Raw genomic sequence first — 27,277 nt, forward strand, 5'->3', positions numbered from 1 at the left:
GTCTGTAGAATATGCAGAGTTCTTGCACTGCAAAGGGAGGAAGTTTGTGGACTTTGATGAAGTCCGGCAGGAAATTGAAGCAGAAACCGACAGGATTACAGGGTCCAATAAGGGCATCTCTGCTATTCCCATCAACCTCAGGGTGTACTCTCCAAACGGTAATTCAACACAAGACTCCCTAAGACCACTACTTTCCTCAGTCCACACTCATAATCTCAGCATCCATTGTTAAAATGTCACTCCTCTCTTTCTCTCTTCCACAGTATTGAATCTGACTCTTATTGATTTGCCCGGTATGACCAAGGTTGCGGTGGGCGACCAGCCGCATGACATTGAGCACCAGATTCGAGACATGATTATGCAGTTCATCACTAGGGAGAGCTGCCTGATCCTCGCCGTCACCCCGGCCAACACTGACTTGGCCAACTCAGATGCCCTCAAGGTGGCTAAGGAGGTGGACCCTCAAGGTGAGGAATGCTGGGAGGGATGAAATAACGGAGTTCACATAGTCATGGAAAACCTGTAGCATAGAAACCATAGTGATTTCCAGTTCATGAGCGAATCATTCTTTTTAGTGAATCCCAAATGCTCTGCTAGTGATTCAACTTGAACTTAGATGATTTTTTTTTCCTGATCAAGAAATCATAAACAACTGAAAAGGTTAGAGTGCAAGCCCTGTTGAGAGAACACAAGCACTGATGTTGTTAATGTGGTTTTGTTTGTATTTCAACAGGAGTGCGTACCATTGGTGTGATTACTAAACTGGATCTAATGGATGAGGGTACAGACGCCCGGGATATCCTGGAAAATAAACTCTTACCGCTGCGTAGAGGTGGGCAGTTTGTACTTAACACAATCAAATTACAGTAGTGTAATTTACTGCCAATTTCTTATTATTAATGAGTCATGTTATATCATAGTAACTACTGTATATACAATACTGTTAAAAAGGCTGGGGTTGGTATTATTTTATTATATATATATTTGAAAGAAGTTTCTTATGCCCACCAAGGCTGTGCTTTGCACAGGACGCTTGCATTGTGTACCATCTTACTGTCACATGTAAATAATGTAAAGCATTCCTTCCCACTCATATTCGTGATATATAAACAATAGTGCTGTCAACGTTAAAGTCCTTAACGTGTTAAAATAATCTAACGCAATCAACGCAAATAAATTACAGAAGTACGTAAAGCTGAATCATTGACGTAGTTTTCGTCACACAGATGATCTAAGATTGCTATGGCTACTTACTTACCCCGAAAGTTACCTCCGTTTTTGGAACCGAAAGTTGAGGTTATCCGCTTACTTACTCTTAAACATACCCAGGGATGTACACACATAACCTGCTTTCTGGAATACCCCCCAGGCTGATTACATCAGACATATCAGAGAGAATAGAGACTCACATTGCGTTGTTAATGAATTATTAATTCCAGTGTGTGAACATGAGCTCTGTCGTGCATTCATGTGTCTGTACATGAATGAGGGTTGCATTCATGTACAGACACACTGTACATTTGCGTTGTTTCCACACACACTCGGGAAGGATAATGTTTGATTTGTCATGTGTACGTTGTTGTGTTTAGTAATCGTAGGTTTATGCAGTCCAAGCATGAATTAGGAGTTTTTGGCATCTCCGTGTGGTCCTGTTCGGCATCGCAGCTTGACTCGTCTCAAATGAAAACAACCTCGTTGTTGTTGCTCTGTACACACACTATACACTGTGTATTCTTTGAATTCTGTAACGTTTTTTTTCTGTTAGGTTTTTGTTTGCATGGGTGCTTTGGTGTGTATGAATGTATTATATAATAGAATTATATGGACTCCTTATATTTGGTTATCTGGTGTCCATTTTCTGATTGTTTACTTTGCTGGATATAGCAAAGGATGACAAAATGAATGTGTTTAATGAGATAAATGGCGTATGATTAATTTCACGACAAGTGTGCTATTAATCGCGACTAAAAGATGTAATCGATTGGCAGCCCTAATAAACAATATTGCAAGATTCCAGTTGACATATTTCTACCATTACATGGGGCATATACTGTCAAACCGTCCAGCCCTGGCACAGGCTGTTTAATGTAATTTTCCCTGCCCCAGGTTATATTGGTGTAGTGAACCGAAGTCAGAAAGACATAGATGGCAGGAAGGATATTCGTGCTGCACTGGCGGCAGAAAGGAAGTTCTTCCTGTCCCATCCCAGCTACAGACACATGGCTGAAAAAATGGGAACACCACACCTGCAGAAGACCCTCAACCAGGTAGGAAAACATCACTGGCCATGGAATTGCACAAATAACTGAAGTATGCCTATGTAGCTAATTCCAGAAAAATGACTTTGTTTGCTGAATGTCACCCTCTGTTTTGTGTGGTTGTGTTTACACATCACAATCTCACCTCCTTTTATTTTTAGCAATTGACCAACCACATCCGGGACACGCTACCGGGCTTGCGCAGCAAACTCCAGTCTCAGCTTCTATCACTAGAAAAGGAGGTGGAAGAGTATAAGAATTTCCGCCCGGATGACCCTACAAGAAAGACCAAGGCTCTGCTGCAGTGAGTGCACTGACGCGACTAGCGTCTCTAACTAAAGCAAATTCTAGGCTAGGACAGATGTGTATAACTCTGAGTACCACTTTCAGGATGGTCCAGCAGTTTGGAGTGGACTTTGAGAAGTGCATCGAAGGGTCCGGAGACCAGGTGGACACAGCGGAGTTGTCTGGAGGTGCCCGAATTAACCGAATTTTCCATGAACGCTTCCCCTTTGAGCTAGTCAAGGTAAAGGCCTTTATTTTCAACTGAACTCTGTTTTGTCTGCTTTTGAACTGACAAAGATTGTCTGAACGATTGTACGGGTCTAAAATCAAGCAAATACTACTTTGATCTTAAGATAACAAGTCACAACAAGTTCCCGGAGAACCCGGTATGCCACACAGGTGCAGTGGCAAGTCCCTGTTGTGAAGTCTCTCTTTCTCTTTCAGATTGTGTTTGATGAGAAGGAGCTCCGGAGAGAAATCAGTCACGCCATTAAGAACGTCCATGGTGTCAGGCAAGTGGTGTCCCATTGACGGCAGGCGCTTGTCAGCCCTGCAGGCCATACGGTGGCATGAAAGCCACAGCACTTATTAAATCCTCTGTTCACTGACTTATCCCACTCTCTTTCACTCTAATCACACACTTTCTTTCTCTTTCATGTCCTATGGTAAGGCCATGTCCTATGGTAAGGCGCGATCACTTGCATTTTTTTCTGAAAACAGTGGGAACAACTTAAAATACTCCGTCATTTTAGTCATACAGATTAGAGTAATACATCATTTGAATTTGTAAAGGCTCTTTTATGTGTGTAAACTCACAATAACAACAAAGCATTGTGTCTTTGTAAAATAAAGAAAATAAACAGGATGCGCTTTCTGCCGTCTAGGCCTATGTACTGAAAATCATTATATAGGCTACTTGCCTCACAGACATGAGAAATATATCCATAGAAAGCTTGAAATGTCTACCTTTAAATGAAACAATTCAAATACAAACACTCGCTGATTATGTCATCCGTATGAAAAGTGCATTTCTCTCTACAGGCGCATTCAATACTGCAGAGATGAGTCTGCATCATCAACACTGACTCAGAAATCACTAGTAATATAATTAAAATGTTATCATTATATAATGTTCTTGCTATTTTTTCGGACACATTCTTAATCATTACTTTTGCTGGTGCTTTGCAGCAAGCTTTATGCTTGCACTTGAGCGCAGAATAGGCTATAGTATGCCTATATATATTAAACGTTCATGATTAGTCAAACATGTGATTAGTCAAATAATGGCTTGCATGAACAACTAATAGTCTTTAGTTGGGGGCAGCCCTACATTTACCAGAATTGCTTTACTGCTCACGCCACATGTTTTTTTCTTATCAGTTTTCTTGTTTTAAAAACAATTAAAGTATTACAAATTACATTTGTCAGTCTGTATATATCAGTAACAGTGCCGCATTAAAGTATTTTCTGCATGTCATCACACTCTTTTTTTTCACAAGACCTTTTTTTTTTTTTTTAAACAAGTCGCACCAGGTCAAAATTGCATTGCTGGGCATTGTTGAGAGAAAAACACATCGTGTGTCGCAATGGTGTGTAAGTCACACTTTATTATTACATTCAGAAATAATGTAATAGTAAATAAAGAACGAAACATTCACAAACATTAAATAATATAATTTTGTATATTAGTTCCATAAGAAAATATGTCAAAGGAAAATGTTGTTAATTCTCTCCACCATTTTTTGTTCTATTATGGTTTGTAGCACATCAGTGTTCGCGGTGTAATTGCTCATTATGGGGCAGAAATATTAAACATGATTACAGACGCATTACAGCGTCAATGTTGGTTAAAATCTGGCTCAGATCACATTGTTTAACTACGGTTGTAGTTGAGACCAGCTCATTCAAGTCAAAGACCAAGACCATGAAAATATAATCTTAGACTCAGACTCAAGGACCAAGACCATGAATATAGGGTTTTGAACTCTGAATCAAGGACAAAGACCAAGACCATAATACAGTCCTTCCAGAAAAATGCGGCTTTTTTTTGTGATTGTTGCGGGCAAAAATCCTTGATTATGCGGCACGTTTTCTTAAAAAATGCGATGAAAAATGCGGGATATTTATGCAATTTTATGCGATAAAATTGCGGGAACTTGCAAAAACTGCGGTTTGATGAGAAAGAGAAAAAAAGCACTACATCACAGAAAGTGCTGGAATATTTAAGTTCTCATCTTGTTTTATTGAAGACCTTAATAATGGCTCAAATTTACAAAACATTTAGTCAATCAAGTTCTGTAGCTTTACAAAAGGAATATGCTACAACTTCTGAAAAAATTAATAAATAACTTCCTGTTTTACAGATGTCGCTATACAAAACAGACATTTGAGTGCTTCCAATGCACAAAGTGCAATCTCTTAAAGGGTTAGTTCACCTAAAAATGAAAATTCTGTCATTAATGACTTCCCTTTATGTTGTTGGACACAAATTAAGATATTTTAGTTGATTTCCGATGGCTCAGAAAGGCCTCCATTGGCACAATGTACACTCTCAAGACCCATAAAAGGTAGCCTACTAAAGACGTCGTTACAAAGTCCATCTCACTACAGTGGTTCTACAATAACTTTATGAAGCGACGATAATAGTTATTGTGTGCAAAAAAAACTAAATAACGACTTATATAGTGATGACTGATTTCAAAACACAGCATCTGCTATGATGATCATTCATCATGATGCTATGAATCATCGAGTCGATTCATGATTCGGATCGCGTGTCAAACTGCTGAAATACGTGACTTTGGCGATCCAACCCGCTGAATCGACTCATTGATTCATAACGCTTCAAACCGCTGAATCAACTCATTGATTCATAACGCTTCAAACTGCTGAATCGACTCATTGATTCATAACGCTTCAAAGCTTCATGATGCTGTGTTTTGAAATCAGTCAGCACACAGGGAAACTGCTTTGCTCTTTTGCTGTTATTTTTGTTGGCCAATGGGAGTTTGTGCTTCATCATGGTTTCACCGGTATCTATGGTTTCTCCACGGGGTTTGAAGCTTTTCGATGACGTTCGCGTCGGGTAATCACGTCACTTCAAAACGTTCCCATGGCAATAGGCGGAAATGGCGGCTCTTGTGTGAAGTAAACGAAAAATTTTCAACTTTCTGCTAATATATATGACTTTTTTTGCAACGAAAATGTGGGGATTATGAAATCATGATAGCCCCGCATATTTTGCACGTGGAAATAGGCAATTTATGCGGCGAAAGTGCGGCGTATTTGAAAAAAATGCGGCCCCCGCATGAATATGCGGACTTTGGCTGATTATGCGTTAAATCACGCGATCGCATAATCGCGTTTTTCTGGAGGGACTGATAATATTGTGGTCAGGGTCTCAAGGACCAAGACCATGAAAATGTGATCTTGAACTTGAGGACTAAGACAATAAGGTGAAAGTATGGTCTTCAACTCAGATTTGAGCACAAGACCATGAAAGAAGTAGTCTTGGGCTCAGAATCGAGGACCAAGGCCAAGACATAAACTTGTGATCTTGGATTTGAGGATTAAGACTACTCGCAGACCAAGACCGTGAAAATGTGATCTTGGTCTCAAGGATCAAGATCTTGGGCTCACAATTGAGGACCCAAGACCATGAAAATATGGTTTTGAACTAAAGGACCAAGACAATGAAAATATAGTCATGGTCTCATAATAGATGACCAAGACCAAAACCATTCAAATGTGGTATTGTACTTGGACTCAATGGACTTGGGAGCATATCTTGTCGGATTTAAACTTTTCTTGACTCTGACTCAATTGAGCTGGTCTTGACTACTGCATTTCTACTCATGCTTACCACATCTCTGCAATCGGAGTGAGCATCAATTAGGCTGCATTCTGGGCATCTCTTGTGAGACCCTCAAATATTCGTCTGCGACTGCAAAAACTGTCACAAGGGCATGGCCTGAAGTCACAAAATTCCTAAAATCACTGAGGAATCTTGTCTCTTAAATGTTTAATTGACTTCTTTTTCCCCACAGCAAGCCACGCACATCTGTCCGTTTATTTTTTAGGATTCAGTTTCTAGTCTTTGTGATCTAAACCAATGTCTTTATCCTCTTCTTTCCCTCCACCTCACCTTCAAATATTCTATTGTGTTTCATTTTCACGTCATTGTCACAAATATTTGTCTTTGAGTTATTTTTTGGCACTTTTGTTGTTTGTTTTCTTTCACCTAACTGTTTGTCTCCGTCCTCTTACGTCCTGCTGTCTGTCTGTCCTGTGCGTTCTCAGAACTGGGCTGTTCACTCCAGATCTGGCGTTTGAAGCCATCGTGAAAAAGCAGATCATTAAGCTGAAAGAGCCCTGTCTGAAATGTATCGATCTGGTTATTCAGGAGCTCATCAACACATTCAGGCAGTGCACCAACAAGGTACTGCAGTACCCCAGCCTGGCCACAGGGGGGCTTCCATTGAGGGGGTCACACTACACCTGAGACAAACAGACTGTGCTTTCAGCCAAAAGCACAGAGGGACAGTTAGAGGTTGAGCGATAGTCTTCGGGGAGTGTGTTTGCGTGTCGGTGTGACCCCCTCGGCCCCCCCCCAACTGCCTTGTCCGCTGGCTCTGCTGTCGTGTGTTGGGGTGTTGTGACGGTCTTGTGATAAAGAGATGAACGGAGAATGACACTCTCTGGTCATCTGCTGGTCTAAAAGGGACGAGCCATAGGTCCGCAACATCCTGCTGAATCTTTGTAGCCAAGGGTAAAATTAAATGTTAGGGCTATTGAGGCTCATTCACACCAAGTCCAAAATACATATCAAGTAAGGGGGGGATCGTTCCACTGTCTTAATGATTCTAGTGACAATTCTTTTAGTTCCTTTGAGGGACTAACCTAGAACCCATGGTATTGATATAATCTGAGGTGAACGAAAGACAATGACTGAAGTAAACTTGACTGAGAACATAACAGACATGAATATAAACATGAATCTGACTTGACAACACTGGACTCACTGACAGCAGGTTACGACATCAATACACGACAAGCCAACAATGGAAACACGACTAACAAGAAACCCAATGAACCAATGTAAACATGACGCATGAAACAAGGGAAGCACATGACAAACAGGAGCATGAAACATGACTATGAAAACTACAAAATAAAAGACATGAAAACAAACTTGAACAAAACCACGAAACAGACGTGACTAACATTACAACACAACTGAAAATGTGCTTCTTTAACTGCACGTTGTCATATGAACCGTCAGACAGTCTCACAAGTCTCAAAAAGTTTTGCGTACTTTCTAGGGCAAACACACATCACAGTAACAGTTTTTGGTTTGTGTCGAGTCGAACGTGACAAAAGTAATGCCTTACCATTTAGCAAATAAGTCAAAGAATTTAAACTGTTAACTCATGAGTTGGAGGCTAAATGTTTTCGATCTTTTTTCACCAATTTAAATCAACAACTTGTTGGTTTGGGGATGGTTTAGTCATTTTGGCTGATTAATTACAAAGAACAAGTGTAATTTGTCCACAAATTGGACTATACTGGTTGTGTATGTTGTGTTTTCTGCATGCACACATTTTATCGTGTTTTTTTAGTCTTGTTTTTTTCTAAGTCTTGTTCTCGCTTTCTTTCTTATTCCCGACATAGACTGTCGATTGTCAGCTCCGTAGTGCTGTAGATTCAGTCGAATGGTATTTTAATGTGGCATTTTCTCCGCATTGGCTGGACAGAGCTATTAAAGTTGGCATGACATTCAAGTAAACCGTATCTATTTTCTAAATGCAATTTTTTGGAGCTCGTAATGTTCAAACAAAATGTCAAAACTGGACCTTCCGGTGAAAACGACAGACGTATTCCAGTCATTTAGTCCATTTTAAACCCACCCCTGCCTCCACTTTTGAGAGCAACATCTACAAAATTCAATCAACAACCGATGCATAGAAGCAAGTCCCCACCCTAAATTTTCTCTTTGTTTCATTCGGATGTACGTCACAATACGGAAGAAAAGATCTGTCATGTAAACATTGGATTTCCAGTATTTTAAAATGTTTAAACCAAAACGATGAATCTTTGAAGGCTAGGTTAATAGTTTTAAAATGTTTTTTTTTTTTTTATACTGTGTAGTAGCATTGGACTCGGTGTGAATATTTGTCCAAATCTTTTAGACTTGAACAGGCTTTTCTCTAGGGTATGTTTATTTTGGTGCAAAAATGCATAACTCATAATTCATGGATGTGAAAACCTGCGGCTCCCCCTTTTGGACCTCACTTTGTATCTGTTAATAGATAAGCTATGATTAATCAACTAAAAGTTTCCTCTCTTTTTATTCTTCCCCTTCTCCATGCTCTCTTCTGCCTTCTTTCTCTTTTTTCCGTCCTCTTTTAACACCTCCACACTTCTTCTCCCCCCCTGCCCAACGGCATCACCCTGACCCCTTTAGAACGGGGTTGTTCACCCCTGACCTTGCCTTTGAGACTATAGTGAAAAAGCAGATCCGCAAACTGAAAGAGCCCAGCCTGAAATGTGTGGACCTGGTGGTGTCCGAACTCACCACCCTCGTCAGGAAGAGTGCTAACAAGGTAACCAGGAGCGTATCGAGATGAGCCAGAGCCCAAAAACAAAAAAACTCCTCCTCCCTCCATTTCCACGCGCTGCCGCCCACTTGCCCTATCAGCTTTCCACCTGTGTCAAATCAGCCCCGCCCTCTCCGCCACACCCATCGTGTGTGTCTGGAATGTGTTCATGTCACTCATGTCCGAAGTTGGTGTTCTGTTCCATAATGAGCCTTACATTTCCATAGTCCCTGTGACTCCAACAAATTGCATCCAGATTGCTTGGGAAAATGGGTGTTTCTAAGTTGAATCAGCTTTAGAGCCCCAGTTCCAGTGATTGACAGTGCCATATCACCTTCTCTCGCTCTTTGTTGCTTTAGTAGAGCATCAGTTAACCCGAACCACTAGCTGTAAAAGTAAAAAAAACAAAAAAAAAACAGTGACAGACGATTTGCCAACTGCTCCAGACACAAAAGGCTGCTGCTGTTGTCATAGCAACAAACAAGCGGTCACCTGCCATCTTGTGGTCGTAGGAGGAACCGCAGTGCAATACTTCTGTTGATTCTGTCTTCCCTCCCCAATGTCCCACTTTATTTTTTAAATTTTCACATCCTTTCCTTCTTTTCACTGTTTCACTCTCAGATTTGGAAGAGTATTTGCATGATTTTTCACCTCAAAAAGTAAATATTTCCTGCACTTCACAAAATAATTATATCACTTAAGATTGATAAGTTTTATTAACTAGGGATGGGAATCGTGAAGAATTTAACGATTCTAGTTCCAATTCCATTTTGAATGATTATTTTAATACATTCGAGGAAGCACCATTAATGATCCTATACTATATTGTTACATAAATTATTCAGAAAAAAATAGGCCTTTATATTAATGATAAAAATGCTGAACAATACTATGTATACATTTATCCTTTATAATAAAATTCAGAATGTTCTGAATGTGTATCTTTCATACACATTATTATAGTAATTACATTTATTTAAGTACAACAGGTCCCATTTTATATTAGGTGTCTTTAACTAATATGAAAAAAAAAGTAATTTTAGGGACAATGTACTTATTGTTTTGATGTTGTATTGTAAAACACTTGTGCTGCTATTGAGGTGTGATATGGGTAAGGTTAGGCACAGGTTTTGTGGTTTAAGGGTGGGTTAAAAAGTAAAGGAAGGGTCAACAATGTAATTATAGATGTTATTAACTTAGTACAGAAATGAACTTCAGCTGTAATTATTGTTATTCACTTTGAGTCAGTGATGATTCAATTCAGTTATAACCGTGTCGATCTTGCAAAATTTGTTTTGAATTTTTCCTTTAAGTCAGTCATTTAAAGACAATCAGTTTTCGATTCCCAACCCTAGTAACATCATCCCTTAAATTTGGTTTACTGCACCTTAATACTTCATTTATTCATTCACGTATATTCCTAGCTGGGAGTGAATGTTGTCTTACTTGCACAACTTGCTGAAATGGCCAAATCTGCATGATTGTGGGTGTAAGTGTGAGTGTGTGCATTTCTGCTCTCTGTTGTGCATGGTGGCTTAGCTAAAACTAGTCCTCACATCGACCTGGGTCTAACTGTGGTTAGCTCCTACCACTTTCATGTTACAGAACGTGTGTGTGTGTGTGTGTGTGTGTGTGTGTGTGTGTGTGTGTGTGTGTGTGTGTGTGTGTGTGTGTGTGTGTGTGTGTGTGTGTGTGTGTGTGTGTGTGTGTGTGTGTGTGTGTGTGTGTGTGTGTGTGTGTGTGTGTGTGTGTGTGTGTGTGTGTGATTCTGTACGTGTGCGTGTGGCTATGTGTACATGCCTGCATCTATCTGGTGTTTTTCCCCCCACAGCTAGGCTCTTACCCCAGACTGCGAGAAGAGACAGAGAGGATCGTCACTACTTACGTCAGAGAGCGAGAAGGCAAGACCAAGGACCAGGTGCGAGAGCAACGAGAGAAGATCCACTTTTATCACTTTGAGTTTCATTTTCTCATTGTGTAAAACTGTCTTCACCAGGTCCTTCTGCTGATTGACATTGAGCTGTCATACATCAACACCAACCATGAGGACTTCATTGGATTTGCAAAGTATGTGTAGCATCCAGTGCGGCACATTCTGGGTTTTATTTCTCACTTGAAAGTTTGACCCCTAACCTCAGCAGTGCTTTAGTCTTGCGCATCCAGACTTTTAGTCTGTTCCGCAGTGCAGTTTATTTAGACTCACTTAGACAGGAATGGACTATGTGGCCAACATGAAACCAACCACAGTTGACCTTTTCACATGATGTTTAGCAGAGTTTTTTTTTCTAATAAAATACCACATTTATTTCCAAGACTAAAGCAGAATATAATGAGTGTCTGTAGCAACTCATAATGTAATAGCTGCACATAATGTAATAAGTATTACATTATTATTGTAATAAAATGTGCATAATGTGGTCATTTTCTCAAAATGTAATACAATCTTGAGCTCATAATGTAAGAACAATTTTTACATTGAGAAATGTATTGCATTATAAACCAAAAATATACTGTCATAATTGTAATAGCTATTAAAATATAAAAATATATATATATATTAGTTTTCCCTTACAGTACATTGAAAAAAAATCTAAATCCAGTCTTAAACTACCTGGGAAATGCAACATTTAAATATTTGTATTAAACATAAAGCATTGGTATTCCTTTATAGTACATTTTAAAAATCTAAATCCAATCTAAATGCCTACAAAATTAAATAATAATAATAATTGCATGAATATTTAAATCTTTTGAATTTCACAGGTAGTTTAAGATTAGATTTAGATTTTTAAAAATGTACTGAAGGGGAAAACCAATATTTTTTTTGTTTTAAAAGCTATTACAATATGAAACAAAATGACAATACATTTCTCATAATGTAAAAATTGTTATTATGAGCTCACGTTTTTATTACACTTTGAGAAAAATATTTCATTATGAACATCTTATTACAACAATAATGCGCAGTTATTACATTATAAGTTGCAGTGTCTCAAACAACTCTTGTATATATAGCATTTGCAAATATAAAATTCTGGCTTATTTTTTTTGTATCAACATGGTTTGGGAGCATCAGTGCATTTGACATCCCCAAGCTATATTACCTTCTCTGTGATGTTCTTGGGGCATTTAAAACGTAAAAACAATATTTAGATGCATTTTATATAATTAGAAAAATTGTATAGGTATTTTCAGGATGTTTTTAACCCCCTAAAACATCTTTTGGACTGCATCTCCTGTGAACTGTCATTGCAGTGGACTAAAATGATTTTCAGTCCCTCTGCCCGTGCATTATGGGTTATGCATTGGACATAACTTAAGTGCTCTAAAATTATTAGTGCATGTCTTTGACCTCCAAGACAGCTAGTGTACAACTAAAGACTTGCATGTGAAATCTCTGCATGCTCAGTTGGTTACTTTAGAGCTTTCAAGAGTTGAGGCAAAGCTAGCCTGCAGCATCAAGCCTGTCTGACCCTGCTCGTCCTGCGTGTGCCCCCATGCGCATGCAGTGAGTTCATCAGGGCACCATTGTTAACGGTTCTCATGCCGCCACTTTCAGTCTTGACTTCAGACGGATGGATGACGGTACCATACCAGGGTACGGCAACAACAGGTGCGCTAGCGCCCCCTCAGTCACCAAGCTACATTTAGACAGATGTTAATCAGACCACTCATCTCACCTCCCGCCCCTCCCATCTTCCTGCCTCAGTGGCATGATCGCCCATACCCCTCCCCCAGAGCACCAAGGAGGTTCACACAGATATTGTTTTACTGTTGTGCTATTCTAACAATACAGACAGCAGCATGCATTCAGTATGTAATCATTGTTTTTCGTGTTTCCCCTACATGCAGCGCCCAACAAAGGAATATTGTCAACAAGAAGAGGGCCGTTCCCAACCAGGTACAGTTTTCTCTGCTTCCACATGCTCTTAAGTCCACTCTGATATTCATCTATCTTTCCCCAAATCCCTCACTATCACTACCTCCACCATTCCAGTTAAACACAAAAGGGCCTAACACTAAACCCTGAGGAATCCCTTACACCGCGACCCTTTTAGTTTACCTCCTTTGATCAAAAAATGAACAATATGTTTCACCAAGGCCTCTATCACTTATAGATGTCATCAACTACACCCTTTTATACGGTGTCCTTACCAGGTGCGACAAAAACAACAAGCAATAAAACCTATGGCTTCCATGAGTTTTTGCCTTTACCAACCACAACAAGCAAAAAGACTTTTTGTTAATCTTTTTTTTTTGGTCATTGTCTTTTATTCTGTGGCATTTTATTCCCACCTAGAGTGAACACTCATTGGTCCAAAATCCAAATCTACTAACTATACATAATGTTGTTTAGTTTAAAGTCCTAAAACCTGGGAATTTTTTCGAGCTTTGAGTAATTAAAAAAAGACTTAAAGGTGAACTATGTAGGATTTTTGCAGTAAAACATCCAGAAACCACTAGGCCAGTGTTATATATTTTGTTCAGTTGAGTACTTAGAATATCCCAAATGTTTTCAACTATTTGTAAATCGTGAGAAAATTGCTATTTTAACCAAGGAGCCGGGACGTGTGAGCTATGTGTGTGAGGGAGTCGCCTGTCGATTGCGTCATATCTGCGTCACCCTCGGTCTCCGGTTTTATTCAGTGAAACACTCTACTCTCACTGCAGTGTGAACAAGTGTCATAGCAGCCGCCGAGCGAACGTCATAACTTCCTTTTCAACACACTCAGATATATCTAATACGATAAACAGAGCTGCTTTACCTCACACTCAGCACTGGAGAAGAGGAAGTGCCGCCGGCAACCGTGTCATAATAAAAGTCCCGCCAGCGACTATGCCATAATAACAGTCCCGCTCTTCAATCGCTCCTGCGGCCTTGCTCAGCTCCACAACACTCGCTCCTGCTCTGCTTCAGACTACAGTAATGTTAATAATCGCATCCATGAACATGATTTCTGCCCGAGTCCTATCCTGACTGTTTCCCACCGGCTGTGAGGTGAAAACCACATGTCCCGAGATTCTGCGCTCAAACGTGGCGTCATCAAACTACGCCTTTGTTTTGAACAGGCGACCTCTAGTGGACGGAAAAGTTACATAGTGTAGCTTTAAAGCAAAATAAATGACGTGAAGTACCTTATTTTACTCAGAAATCAAAAACCCATGGGAAATTTCCGAAGCAAGCCAAGGTCTATTAGCCTTCCGGGTTGGTCTACAAACTGACGTCATTAGAGCTGTATTATAAATCAAATATGGCTATTACTGTGAAGCATCATGTCAAAATTTGTGTGGACGGCTGTAATCTTGTCACACCTGGTTAGGACACTGTTAGGATTGTGTGCGGTTTCATTTGAATGCACATTTTTCTGGACTGAAGAGTAAGTTAGAAACATGAAAGAGTCTGATATGGGCTTGCCGTGTGTGAAGTATTTCAGTGGAAATGACATAAGCAACTAGAAAGTACGCTGTGTTATTAGACAGGGACATTCCCTTTCATTTCCTCCCCTGCTTTTGAGAAACTGTGCTTTCACTAGCATCACAGCAATACTAGCTTGCTAGTAACACTGACGCATGACAGCTGAATAATCAGTGCATTGTTTTATTCGTTTCAGTCTTGCCCTAATTTAATGCAAACTTCCCCTCTCTGTTTTGAAGTGTAATTCAGAATGTGCATGGGTCCAACCGTGACAATGACACGACCTATTAGATAATTCTGATTTGTGGTACTGTCAGTTAATCTAATTGCATGTAACTTTGTTCTGTTGCTCTCTCTCTCTCTCTCTCTCTCTCTCTCTCTCTCACTGTGTCTGCTTCCCCAACTTTTTTCTCGCTATAACTCTTCTCTCTCTCTCTCTCTCCATCACACTCTTGTCCCTTTCAAACCTTTTCATTTCCATTTGACAAACATGTCTTTCTAATACTTCATCCTACATTGTCCTCCTTTTCTTGCTTTGCTTCTTTTTTGTGTCTCCCATTTATTCTACCCAAAACTCACCCCCACCCCCTCCCTCCCTATCACTGCAGGGTGAAATAATGGTAAGTACCACAAACCTACAAGCCACACCCAGTTAAAGGTCATCAGCGCTCGTCCAGTCAGGAGAACTGAGGCCGTAAAAGGTCCACCAACTCATAATTATCAGTGTGGGCGGGATGTCTGTGTGCAGACTTGACGGCGAGAGTTAAAAAGCTGATGATTTTTCTTTCACTCTGCAGCTAGGTGGCCTGAGAGAAGGCGAAGCCGAGAAGGTATAGTCTGGTGGAAAACCACAATGGTGGAACGTGGAATAAAAAAATAAATCGTAGCTGTTCAATTACAGTTATTAGTAATCAGTAACTGACCTAAAATCCACCATAAAATGCACACTGTAATTAGTGGCATCACCTAACATTCGGTAATTCTTGTAATTAAACCAAGAGAACGTTACTAACCATTTATATTAAGAAAATTTCACAGTGCACAGTATTTTTGTTTTGCTTGAAAAAAAATTGCGTTGTTTTTTTATTAATTTTTTTATTTATAAATGAGTGAATTGGAGGCCTCGGTTGTCCTGTTGCTGGATGTGAGTCCTGGCGGCCCAGGCTGGGTGAGCAGAGTTTGCCTTGTGGAGAATCAGCCCCTTCGTCGTCATGGGCATATGGTGGGTGGGTGGGGCCAAAAAACATCCAATCATACTAGGGAGACAAACTCAAACCCAAGATAACATGTGGTGTGTGTTTGAGTTTTCTTTTTGTGGTGTGCATTTTTAATGAATTAATGTATTTTTTTTATTATTTTTTTTTGAAGCGCTAATCAAAATTATTAGTTTTCTTTATATTAACATCACTTTTGAGGTAGGACTGGGCAATATTGATTAAAAAAAAATCGCAATAACAATATTCAACATCATTGCATCCAAACAGCCATTCTTCAAGATTCAAAAGTAAGCAATAAAAGTGTAATCAAAGCATGAGCATCATTAATCAGAGATCATTTAATGAAATTGATGACCATCTCAATGTAAAGCCCTTAAAGGGATAGTTCACCCAAAAATGAAAATTAGCCCATGATTTACTCACCCTCAAGCCATCCTAGGTGTATATGACATTCTTCTTTCAGATGAATACAACCGGAGTTATATTAATAAAATGTCCTGGCTAATCCAAGCTTTATAATGGCAGCCCAAAATTTGAAGTCCAAAAAAAAAAGTGCATCCATCCATCATAAACGTACTCCACACGGCTCTTGGGGGTTAATAAAAGCCTTCTGAAGCAAATCGATGGGTTTGTGTAAGAAAAAATCCATAATTAACCTGTTATAATGTAAAATATGTAGCTTCCGGCAGACCACCTTCCGTATTCAACTTACGGAAAAAGCGAAACTCGCTTTTTTGACGTATGAAGTCACTTTCTGCGCAAGTTTGTTCCAAACTTGTAGTATGCATTTCTTTTTTATGCTGAACACAAAAGAAGATATTTTGAAGAATGTTGGGAACCAAACAGTTGATGGACCCCATTTTTTCCCTACTATGGAAGTCAATGGGGCCCATCAACTGTTTGGTTACCCATATTCTTCCAAATAGCTAGTGTTCAGCAGAAGAAAGAAATGCATACAGGTTTGGAACAAATTTGGGGGTGAGTAAATGATGACAGCATTTTCATTTGTGGGTGAACTATCCCTTTAATGGGCAAATAAAAGTGTTTTAAATCAGCACAATATTAGCTGTTGCTTAATTTTATACCTCTAGTGAAATTATTTTGAATAATCAATATATTGCCCAGCCCTACCATAACATTTGTTTGGTATTTTAGTTTTTTTTTCTCTCTCTCTCTCCTTGATGTGCCAGTAATGGCCAGAATGTGGCAGTAGTGGGTTCCTTTTACTAATCAATCGACTCTCATTTACAAAATTAACTGCTCAACCTTAGAGAAATCCTTTCTGGGGCAAAGTTAATTGGGGGATTTCTGTTGAGATAATTAACATTCGCCTCTCACAGGTAATCATCTAATCATCTCATCTTTAATTCAAAATCACCCCTTCTATATCAACAGATTTCTGCTTAATAAGATAGCTGATCATATTTTGCCAACTGTTTTATTAACTTGTTGATAATCAGGATTAATTAGTGTAAGTTAGAGAGACCGTAGTCAGAATGCGTGACATGGAGGAGCAGAGAAATCCAAACACTAACGGAAAATAGGGTCACGCTCTCGTTTCTTCCAGTTGTGGGCGGCAAAGGGAAATTGGATCCATGTTAGAGAATACAGAGCCTGAGTCGAGCTCTGACCGCAGATATTTGCTGGGTTTCTGTCTAATGAAAAGATATTCGAGAGCGTTTTTGTGGTCATTTGTTCGGGTCGCTAAAGTACGTCCCTAGCACGAGATGCCTGAGCCGTACTGTCCTGGTCTTTTTCTCACCTTATCAATCTCTTCTGGCTTTTCCCCCTCTCAGAGATGGTTATCAGGTTTCTAGGTTTAAGAAGGTTGATGGCATTTCCCCAACAAGGCAAACAATCTAAATAGTGCTATGTGCTATTAGTTTTATGTCTGTGTTGTTTCTGTTGGCACTCTCTGATTAACTCTAACCCCCTCTTCCTAGTTTCACTCCGACTTTACAGAGAACAAAGCAAAACGGAAAGGGAGAAAAGGGATGGTATCTTAGAAATGCTTGTGGTACATATTTATTTCTGTAGTGGGATAAGTTCAATGACGTTGATGCCGTGTGGTATTAAGAAGTAAAGATGTAGTACCAGGACGGAACTAGAATATGCATTCATTTTGATTTCATGTTAATTTTATGAAACGGATCCCACAATCCTTGACTACTGGATACCTTTTAACCGTCAAAAATAACATTGAAATCTTGCTGAAAGCCCTTCCCCTCCCTTTTTAAACTCTGTTTCCTTAACTAACATTTTTACATTCCCTTCCTACTCCTGTACCTTCTCTAATCAAACAGCCTTGTTTGACCAATGTCTTCTCTCACTAATTCCTCCCTGTTCAATAGGTTTTCTTCACACTTGAGTGCAAACTTGTGTCTTTCCCCATTTAACACCACTAACGGCGTTCTGTCTTGTATACCAGCATGTAGGTTAGCTTTTACTAACTCACCAATTTGACCCTAACATACCGCTGTCGACCTCTGACCTCCGTTCCTCTGGCAGGCCATTGGGTCTGGACGGCATCTGCTGTCACATTGCTTTTGAAAAGGGAAAAAAATACTAGCACAACACATTTTTTCCTTTTGTACTTTTATTGTTGCTCTATTTCAAGACTTCAAGACACTCCCCAGTGGTTTTGTTAGTGTTTATTTAGAGAGCGTTTAATTGTGACTAAGCTTTTATTGCTGCCTTATGTTCTGACTCCATGCAGATTAACGTTAGATACTGTAGTCCTGTGGTTCTCAACTGGTGATTCACAACCTAAACATTGCAGGTCTGTTCGGATAGCAGGGAGATGTGATGGTGCAAATAATCATTGCGTTTTTGCTAATGCTAATATAACATGCAGTTGTATGCTTTTAGGCTAAAAAGTAATATGTCTGTTATTTATGAATTTACAGTCATCACTTTTCCTGTTCAACTCATGAATATGTTATTGTATGTCCACATTTTCGCACTCACGACAGTTAACTAAATCCACACTATTGGGAGTTTCGTGTGAGGGCGAAAGATTTCCCTGCTCAGATTTCTCAGATGTCTCAATGTGGCGGATTCAGAACGCTGCTTGGTTTGAAAGTGGACTTTGTACGAGTTCTGCTTCATACACTGTAAAAATTATATGATTAAGAAGTTATGACATTGCTTTATCTCATCAGAATAAGTTTCACAAGTTATACAAGATTCAACTCATTTCTAAAGTCAGTTTAATGTAAATTTAAGTTGAAATGACTTAAACATCCAAGTTGATTGTACTTAAAAATGTACAGTTTTTTTATTTACAGTGTACATCGCTACATAATGAACACTGGGTGTTTTGCTGGTTAAATCTCAATTAAATTTCCCCAATTTGGCCACACCTTAATGTTCCTAATCCAGTTGAGAACCACTACTGTAATGTACAAAGAAGCTTTATTTAGTCATTCAGGTTAGTCGCTAGAAGTGATGACAACAAAGTTTTGGCAGGGTACCAGAAAATAGCAGGTAAGTGTCAAAGGTTCAGGGTTTTTAGGTTTGTTCAGCATAGGACAAAAGCTTCCAGAATAAAAACTGTTAAATTAACAAGTGTGTGGAATGGATCTCATAAATGTTTCCCCACCCTTGTGGTATGCCCTGCACCCTCCCCCCCTCCTGTCCCACAGGTGATCCGTAAAGGCTGGCTAACCCTCAACATCAGCATCATGAAAGGCGGCTCCAAGGAGTACTGGTTCGTCCTGTCGGCCGAATCGGTGTCCTGGTACAAGGACGAGGAGGTGAGATTCATCTGTTCTTCATTTCTCTTTCACAGTCCCTCCCCCTCTCTAACTAGCGCCACTCAAGTCGGAACTCCATGTGTTTGAAATGAGTGCGAACGTTAGCTGATCTCCAGAGTTCTCATGGCTCGACTGGTAGAACATGGTGATGGTAACATCATGGTTTTCATTCCCAGGGAGCTCATAAATTGTACACTGTAAGATACGTTAGATATAAGCATCTGCCAAATGCATTAATGTACACGTCTTACTTTAGTCCCCAAGAGAGTTGGTTTATATGAAAAATCCCCCCCGTCCAGCGGCGAATGGTAGAGTCCTTGTGCTCGAGGCGCGGGTGTGTGTGTCCCTGCCCAGCCTAACCAATGTGCGGACTACTGTTCAGCTGCAGCATGATGAACAGGTAGTCTGAACACTGGGCAGGCGAGGGGGAGGCAAGAGGGCGGCTGGACCGCAGGTCACTGCCCCGAGGACCGCACACGACTGCAGAGGAGAGTAAACAGTTCAGACCGACACACTGATATACCCGTTCAGGTCACTGCTTATTTAAAACAAGGCAATAAGAAATTATATTTCATAAGTAAAAGAAGGTTGTTATATAATCGTTGAGAAAAAACTTTTTCTTTATCATTTCAACAGCAATTTTTAACATCAAAATCTCATTCTCTTTAATGTAATATGAACAAAAATATTTATATTTCAGTTGTAAAGTGAAATACAGTATAATCAGAGTCATTGCAAATAATGGAAATGTTTAGAAAAATCCAAATTAAAATACACGTACATATTACATTAATGATAATTTGGTGGAATAAAATGTTTCATTTCTCATGCATTAAAATAGGTTTCATTTGTAATGCAAAATATACTATCCTTTGATTTTGGGGTGAAATCTGACCTTGTAATTTTACATTTAAGAACTTCCCCGACTGAGAAATGAAGGCACACAAAGAATCAAGTACTTAAAACTGGCCCACTTATTCACAAATGTTATAGTAAATGTATTATGAATCTAAAATATGAGGAAACCAGTCAGAAAAGCATTCTACTTCTTGATAATCTTTAATTGCGAATTCATTTCAAGCGTATAGTCGGTATACTCACATGTCCACTTGCTGCGTGGCAAATGTATATTCCAGGCCTCTGCAGTCTCTTCAAAAGAAATACGGACCGTTGTGCCATCATGGCTCCTTTCTCACAATCTGAACCACATACAGTTGCAGCTTTCGCTTTTTGCCATTGTTTTACGAAAAACACAGAGAAATGTTCCTTTAGCGGCGGCCTCTGAAGCAAAGAGCAGGCGGTAAACGGAGAAAGGAGAGACGAAGAGCGGGACGCAAGTAAAAAGGGACGAAAGGGGAGGCAAAGTGACGTGGCAAGCGCACTGAAATGTTCCAGCCGGGATCCGACTTTGGAATTTGCAGGAAATCGTACTGGGTTACTGGGGGGTTGTGTGTTTGTGTATGCGTGTGTGTGTGTGTGTGTGTGTGTGTGTGTGTGTGTGTGTGTGTTGGGGGCAGGGAAGTGTTCCTCTGAGTGATGTAACTTTTGGGGCCGTAGCTGTGCAGACATAAACGTTTCCAGATGCTGCATCTCAACTCTACAGAACGAGTTGGCAGCATTAGTCTTCATCCAGACTCCTCCTCTTCTCTTTCTTTTCTCTCTCTGTCTCACATCCCCCTCTCTGGCTTGGCAACCTGGTGGTCCTTTAAAGGGACAGTTCACTCTAAAAAATGAAAAATCGGTCATCATTTACTCGCCGTCATTTTGTTCCAGTCCCCATATGGTTTTCTTTCTTCTGTTGATCACAAATGAACAATCCTCATACAGAACTTTTCTATGCAACCATGCACCATGAAGTGGTTTATAAGACTGTTCTTCTTCCTCTCTCATTTCGCTCCAATAGGAAAAAGAGAAGAAATACATGCTTCCTCTGGACAACCTGAAGCTCAGAGACGTGGAGAAAGGCTTCATGTCCAATAAGCACATTTTTGCTATCTTCAACACTGAGCAAAGGTCAGGGCTGGCTGCAGCTCTCTATATTTGTGTATTTGTGATTGGTGTTCGGTGACTTCATGTGTTCGATCCCCCTCGCAGGAACGTGTACAAGGACTTGCGTCAGATCGAGCTGGCCTGTGACTCGCAGGAGGACATGGATAGCTGGAAAGCCTCTTTTCTCAGAGCGGGCGTTTATCCTGAAAAAGATCAGGTACAAGTACATGCACCTTATATTCCATTGTTGAGATTTTAGAGTCTACACGTTTAGCTTTCATGATACAAAGCATTTCATATCAAACTGAATATTCAATGGGAAATGATGGAGGGCAGGACTCGTTACACTACCAGAAGAATATGCTCACCAAAGCTGCATGTAGTTGCTCAAAAATACAGTAAAACCATTCCCATTTATTAGTGAATTTTCAGCATCATTACTCCAGTCTTCAGTGTCACATGACCGTCATTCAGAAGTCATTCTAATATGATGATTTGCTTCAAGACATGTATTTATTTATTATTATCAAAGTTGAAAACAGCTGTGCTGCTTAAAGGGTACATAACACACAGTTTCTGCCAATCTCATGTTAATCTTGAGTACCTATAGAGTAATATTGCATTCTTTATATGTCCGAAGAGTCTTTAGTTTTATCATATTTATAAAAGACAGATACCGATTCTTTCCGAAAATTGCAGAACTCGTGAAGGTGTGTAGTGGGCGGAGCTAAAGAGTCATGAGCACACACACACACACACACACACACAATACATCATGGCATTATCCCTGGATAACTTTGGATTCACTATACGCTCGGGTTGATGTGCGCACGCACGCGCTCATCCGGGAGAAATGCCCATACAAGGAATTCCGCCCTTTATGACCTCATACAGGGCCATACTCGAGAAAAAAAAACTTTCAGAAACTTGTTTGAATCATTTTAGACATGGACACAAGACTGAATGGTGGGATATTTTGCTAATAAAATGTCTGCTCTCGCAGTATCATCTCATGAGCTTTTATTATGTTTTATGCATGCGCAGTATAGGGATTTTAAGCTTTTTTTAGATGTTTCGTGTGGATGAGCAACTTTTGGAAAACTCTTGAAAACACTAGTGTGGACTGGGCATTTTCAAATGTATTCGGATTAATGTAGATGTAGTAGTGTTAGTAGAAGTAGTTGTTGTAGTAGTAGTGGTGGTGGTGATGCTTCTAAGGCGAACATTACTCTCAGGGCTTGAAATTAAGTTTTTTTTTTTTCACCAGCCACTGGTGAAGGTCACTTTGAATTTGATAGTCCTTAAAATGCATTCGTTCATTGTGTGTGTAGGTGGAGTCAGAAGATACTGCCCCAGTCGACAGCTTCTCCATGGACCCTCAGCTGGAGAGGCAGGTGGAGACCATCCGTAACCTGGTGGACTCCTACACCAGTATCGTCAACAAGACCATCAGAGACCTCATGCCCAAGACTATCATGCATCTCATGATCAACAGCGTAAGCGCACAACTGTTTAAGCAGTTAATATTGAAACGTATTGATTGTAATGTATTGCAAACATCATCTCGTCTTCATTAACCCCACCCCCTGTTCTCTTGTCTTTCTGTCCCCAGGCTAAAGACTTCATCCATTCAGAGCTGCTGGCGTACCTGTACTCCTCAGGAGATCAAAACAGTCTGATGGAGGAGTCTGCTGACCAGGCCCAGCGCAGAGACGAGATGCTTCGTATGTACCATGCCATCAAAGAGGCCCTCAGCCTCATCGGAGACATCAGCACCAGCACCATATCCACCCCCGTGCCTCCGCCCGTGAACGACAGCTGGATGCCCGAGTCGAGGTTGGAACACGAACAGCATGCACTGAGCTGGGAAGGAATTCGATTCCCACTATTGTGGTTTTCCTTGTTTAGAATGGACTTCTAGTATACATTATAGACTGTATACTGCCTACTTTTTTCAAAAATATCTTTTGTATAGAGATTAAGAACGATGTAGATGAGTAAATAAGTTTCATTTTGAGGTGAACTATCCCTTTTAGAGTTTACTTGATAAACTTTTGTTTAAATTCTACATTTCTTCTTTCCCTGCCCTGTGTAGCCCCACCCCACAGCGCAGACCGCCTACATCGGCCCCGCCCCCCAGCAGGCCTCCAGCAGTGAGAGGTCCAACACCAGGCCCGCCCACTCTTAACCCCATCCCTGCCTTTGTAGCCCCGCCTATTCCCTCTCGGCCAATGAATGCCTTTGGCAACAGCAACCTGGATCCTTTCAGTGCCCCTCCTCAGATCCCGTCCCGCCCCGCCCGTATCCCTCCGGGCATCCCCAGGTAAGACCATTAGCCAGTGTGTCACCTCCATGTAGACATGTATTCTTGCGTGTGTGTGTGTGTGAGAATGAGCATCTGGTGTCTGAGGCTCAGAGGAGTGAACGTTTGTTGAACGTCAACCACGAAGCCTTTGAGCGAGGTTTGACTGATGTACTGTTTCTTCAGCTCTCATTCTTCTCTCACTAGCAGTAATTCTCTCCCGTCACATACTCATTTCTTTCTCAGCATATTCTTACTTAACGTTCCAGTTTTGTCATTTTCCTCTTTGGATCTCAACTCATCTTTTTTCTTCTCATCTAGCCTCACCTTCTCTTCGTCTGTTCTCATCTAGCCTTCTCTCCTAATCACTTCTATTCTCATATCTCTTCTCCTTTAATCTTTTTATCTCGTCTTGTCTGTCCTCATCTCTTCTCATCTCCTCTCATCTAGTTTTTTTTACTGTCCTCATCTTTGGTCTTTTCTTGCCTAGTCTCATCTCCTCTCATTTGTAGCCTCATCTAGTCTTTCTCACCCCCTTTTGTCTCACCTCGTCTAATTCCTTATCCCTTCTCCTCCATCATTTCCCTGTGGTTGTGGGTGTGTCTCACCTCTGTTTCTCACTCTTTTCTCCTCCTGCAGCAGAAGACCCCCTGGCGCTCCCAACCGGCCCACCATTATCCGCCCTGCCGAGCCCTCCCTGCTAGACTAGACCCATGCGCTGGGTACCATAGTGTGCTCGGGCTGAGAGGAAGGGCTGGAGAGCTGCACTGAAACGTGCATGCGTGTCTACACACACAGCCTGACCAATAGACCTTAATAATCCACTCAAACTGTCCTCTGATCAGCGCTGCTAATCACATCCCTACTTGTAAAGCCCAGAGGTCTAAATTAAGCACATAACTATTAAAAAAAATATTATTATTATTGTTGTTATTATTTTGTTAAGATATATAGAGTGACTTAAAGGGTGTAGTGGCCTCCAACTTTCAGTCATTTTATCACTCACATAGGTCAGGTGACCACCAGGGGGTATCCTACTCAACTCGTGTAGACCAACCAACATTAGACGACTCATGCCTCTTCTCTGACTAGTGGCTTAATGTGGGATAAGATGTATACAAGCACTGTGTAAGCTAGTTGCTATTAAACTAGCCTGTCGTCTTCCTGTTCTTGGGTAACTGAAGGGTGGTTGAAGACCTCTTTCTTGTTAAAGACACACTTCTTCATGTGTTTTTTTTTTTATTTCATTCTGTGTTTTCTTGATCCTTAACTTGATATGCTGAAATAAGACACCATGACCGTTACCATTATTCTATGTGGAATTTATTTTGATCTGATGTCATTCTCTCAATATTGTTTTCCATGTTCAATTGGCTGTTGATTATGTTCATGATTTCCGGTGTTGAGCCAAATTATGTGAGCCTAGCACACGCTGTATTGCGCTTATCCGACATAATCCCAATCCTAACCCCACATAATTCAGCACCTAGTACCAAGTGACTGTTAATTTTGACTTCATAGCAGCTAACCAATCAGATGAAAAGTTCACATTGCAAAAACCTAGACACTCATATTTGATGTTAACACTCAACATCCTCTTTCTGTTGTGTTGGGGAATTTGGTTCTCAAAAAGCACTTCTAGTTTCATCGATGGGAATTTCTTAAATAGCCGAAGGAGGCGCGGTTTGTATGCAAATCTCTGTAATGATCTGTTTATACAAATAATAATTTGTGTATATGAATATAATCCCGGAGAGCACGGTAACCACTGGCGACGGGACGACCCGTCGGCGCTCTGTAAGATAGTGTCTCAGGTAACATCCGACTCCAAATCTGGTAGTTTAGCGTTTTGATCATTGTAACTTAAATTAATCTGCTTTATGGGGCGCTTTTATTTCGCTGGGAACATTGAGGGTTTGAGGGAACGGGGAAAAGGCGCTACAGGAAGTGGGAATGCACACAAACATGGGGACGCTGAACATGGTACATGCAGGTGTATTTGGGGTCGTGGGGCGTTTGCTATATGGAACCAGTCCGTTCAAACTTGACACGGACACAGGGAACTTTCTGACAGCAAAACGGCTTCATGTAGACGTCATTGATGTACTAACACACATATTTCATGAATCGTGTATAACCTGGGCATCTGTCTTCGTGTTGATTGGCATATTTCACAAACTGTTTGCATTGGAGTAGAACAAACGATATTCTTCGCTATCGACAGATTTGTGCGGTAATAATAGTTGAACATAATTCAGAGTGAAAGCGGTCCAGCTGGTTTCCTATTGATCCGGTTTTGATTAGCAGAATCTGTGATGTTTGCCATTCTATTGACGTGCGTGCAAGTTTAGTTTTCTTGATTAACTTGAGGATAGGAATGGGGATTTTGTGCAAGTGGGGGAGCGACTTTGATTTTAGCACAACATTTCTGTAAATAACTGAAGGCTTTGAGTTGGACAAAAATTTGCTGCGGATTTCAATACCAAACGCTCTTGAGTCACTCCTGTATGTTATGGCTACAGTGATGGCAACCGTTGTTCCTTCTTCACAATCCAGTCAATTCAAGGCTTGAATTATATCCAGCCATGAAATTATATCCATGAAATTGTATCCAGCTTTATCTTTTCCCAATTCAAATGACTTCAACATCTGTGAAGAACTGGACGAAGGCCAAATCACTGCAGCCTTAACTTTCCTGTGGTCTTTAAGGTTATGGTGACCCGATCTCTGTCTCTCCTTCTAATAATTCTGTCCTTTTGTATGGAGTGAGGGACTGAGGACATATTTAACAACCTTTTTTTAATGCTTTTGGAATAACAAATTGTCAAGTGCCTGTGTAGCAGTTTAAAATGGACTTGGAGCAAAATGCACAATGAGAATTGGAAGTGAGATAATAAAAGGTGTTATGTATAATAAAGGTCTGGTGCTCTGGTGGTCGGTGTTTCCTTGTGTCACGTCTCCTCGATTTACCATGACATATCTCTCTCAGCATGCATCTCTTCCTCTTTGTGTTCTCGTTGAAATAAATCAAAGGTAACAGATGTAGTGTGATGATACTCCAGTGTCTTTCAATCCTGCTTCAGGAGGCTCCCAGTAGCACTGCACGTTTAGGTGCCTCAGTCTATGACTGCGTCCCAAATCGCATACTCTGGAGTAGGTCCTTTTTTTGAATGAGTACTCACTTTGCAGCCATTTAAAAAGTGTGTGCTATATGTATTAAATCCGGCCTGGCCACTGTTTAAGTCCAGTTATTAATGCCCTTCCCTCGCTAACAAGTCGTTCACTCTGATTTATGTCAAAACAATCAAAAAATTATAACACAATAAACTATTACTGTGAGAGAAAAAAACAGTCAGCTTAAAGTAGCTACAAGCTTTAAATGTGGTTAAATGTCAAAATAACTCCAATATCATACACTAGAGTTGTGTGGGTGGGGGGTAAATTAAGCGCGATCTGCTG

The 27,277-nt window shown here is 40.4% G+C and overlaps 1 protein-coding gene across 7 annotated transcripts in view; it reads left to right on the forward strand.

Annotated features, from left to right (window-relative positions):
• Nucleotides 1–27,277, forward strand: part of dnm2a (dynamin 2a) — a 77,030-nt gene that overhangs the window by 42,727 nt on the left and 7,026 nt on the right. The window contains exons 3-21 of one of the 7 annotated variants that reach the window (XM_079835952.1): nt 9–158; nt 264–467; nt 734–832; nt 2,107–2,267; nt 2,420–2,562; nt 2,649–2,784; nt 2,988–3,055; nt 6,843–6,981; nt 10,971–11,057; nt 11,136–11,206; nt 12,992–13,040; nt 15,164–15,175; nt 19,417–19,527; nt 21,431–21,540; nt 21,622–21,733; nt 22,848–23,012; nt 23,129–23,352; nt 23,612–23,839; nt 24,458–27,109. In XM_079835952.1, the coding sequence (XP_079692078.1) occupies nt 9–158; nt 264–467; nt 734–832; nt 2,107–2,267; nt 2,420–2,562; nt 2,649–2,784; nt 2,988–3,055; nt 6,843–6,981; nt 10,971–11,057; nt 11,136–11,206; nt 12,992–13,040; nt 15,164–15,175; nt 19,417–19,527; nt 21,431–21,540; nt 21,622–21,733; nt 22,848–23,012; nt 23,129–23,352; nt 23,612–23,839; nt 24,458–24,527 (2,339 nt within the window). In that variant the 3' untranslated portion in view covers nt 24,528–27,109. Of the gene's footprint in view, nt 1–8; nt 159–263; nt 468–733; nt 833–2,106; nt 2,268–2,419; nt 2,563–2,648; nt 2,785–2,987; nt 3,056–6,842; nt 6,982–9,006; nt 9,146–10,970; nt 11,058–11,135; nt 11,207–12,991; nt 13,041–15,163; nt 15,176–19,416; nt 19,528–21,430; nt 21,541–21,621; nt 21,734–22,847; nt 23,013–23,128; nt 23,353–23,611; nt 23,840–24,457; nt 27,110–27,277 lie in introns of those variants that run through there. The other 6 variants (XM_079835954.1, XM_079835953.1, XM_079835955.1 and 3 more) reach the window with 6 other exon arrangements.

The sequence above is a fragment of the Gobio gobio genome (genome assembly GCF_949357685.1).
Source record: "Gobio gobio genome assembly, chromosome: 1".
Taxonomy (NCBI): Eukaryota; Metazoa; Chordata; class Actinopteri; order Cypriniformes; family Gobionidae; genus Gobio; species Gobio gobio.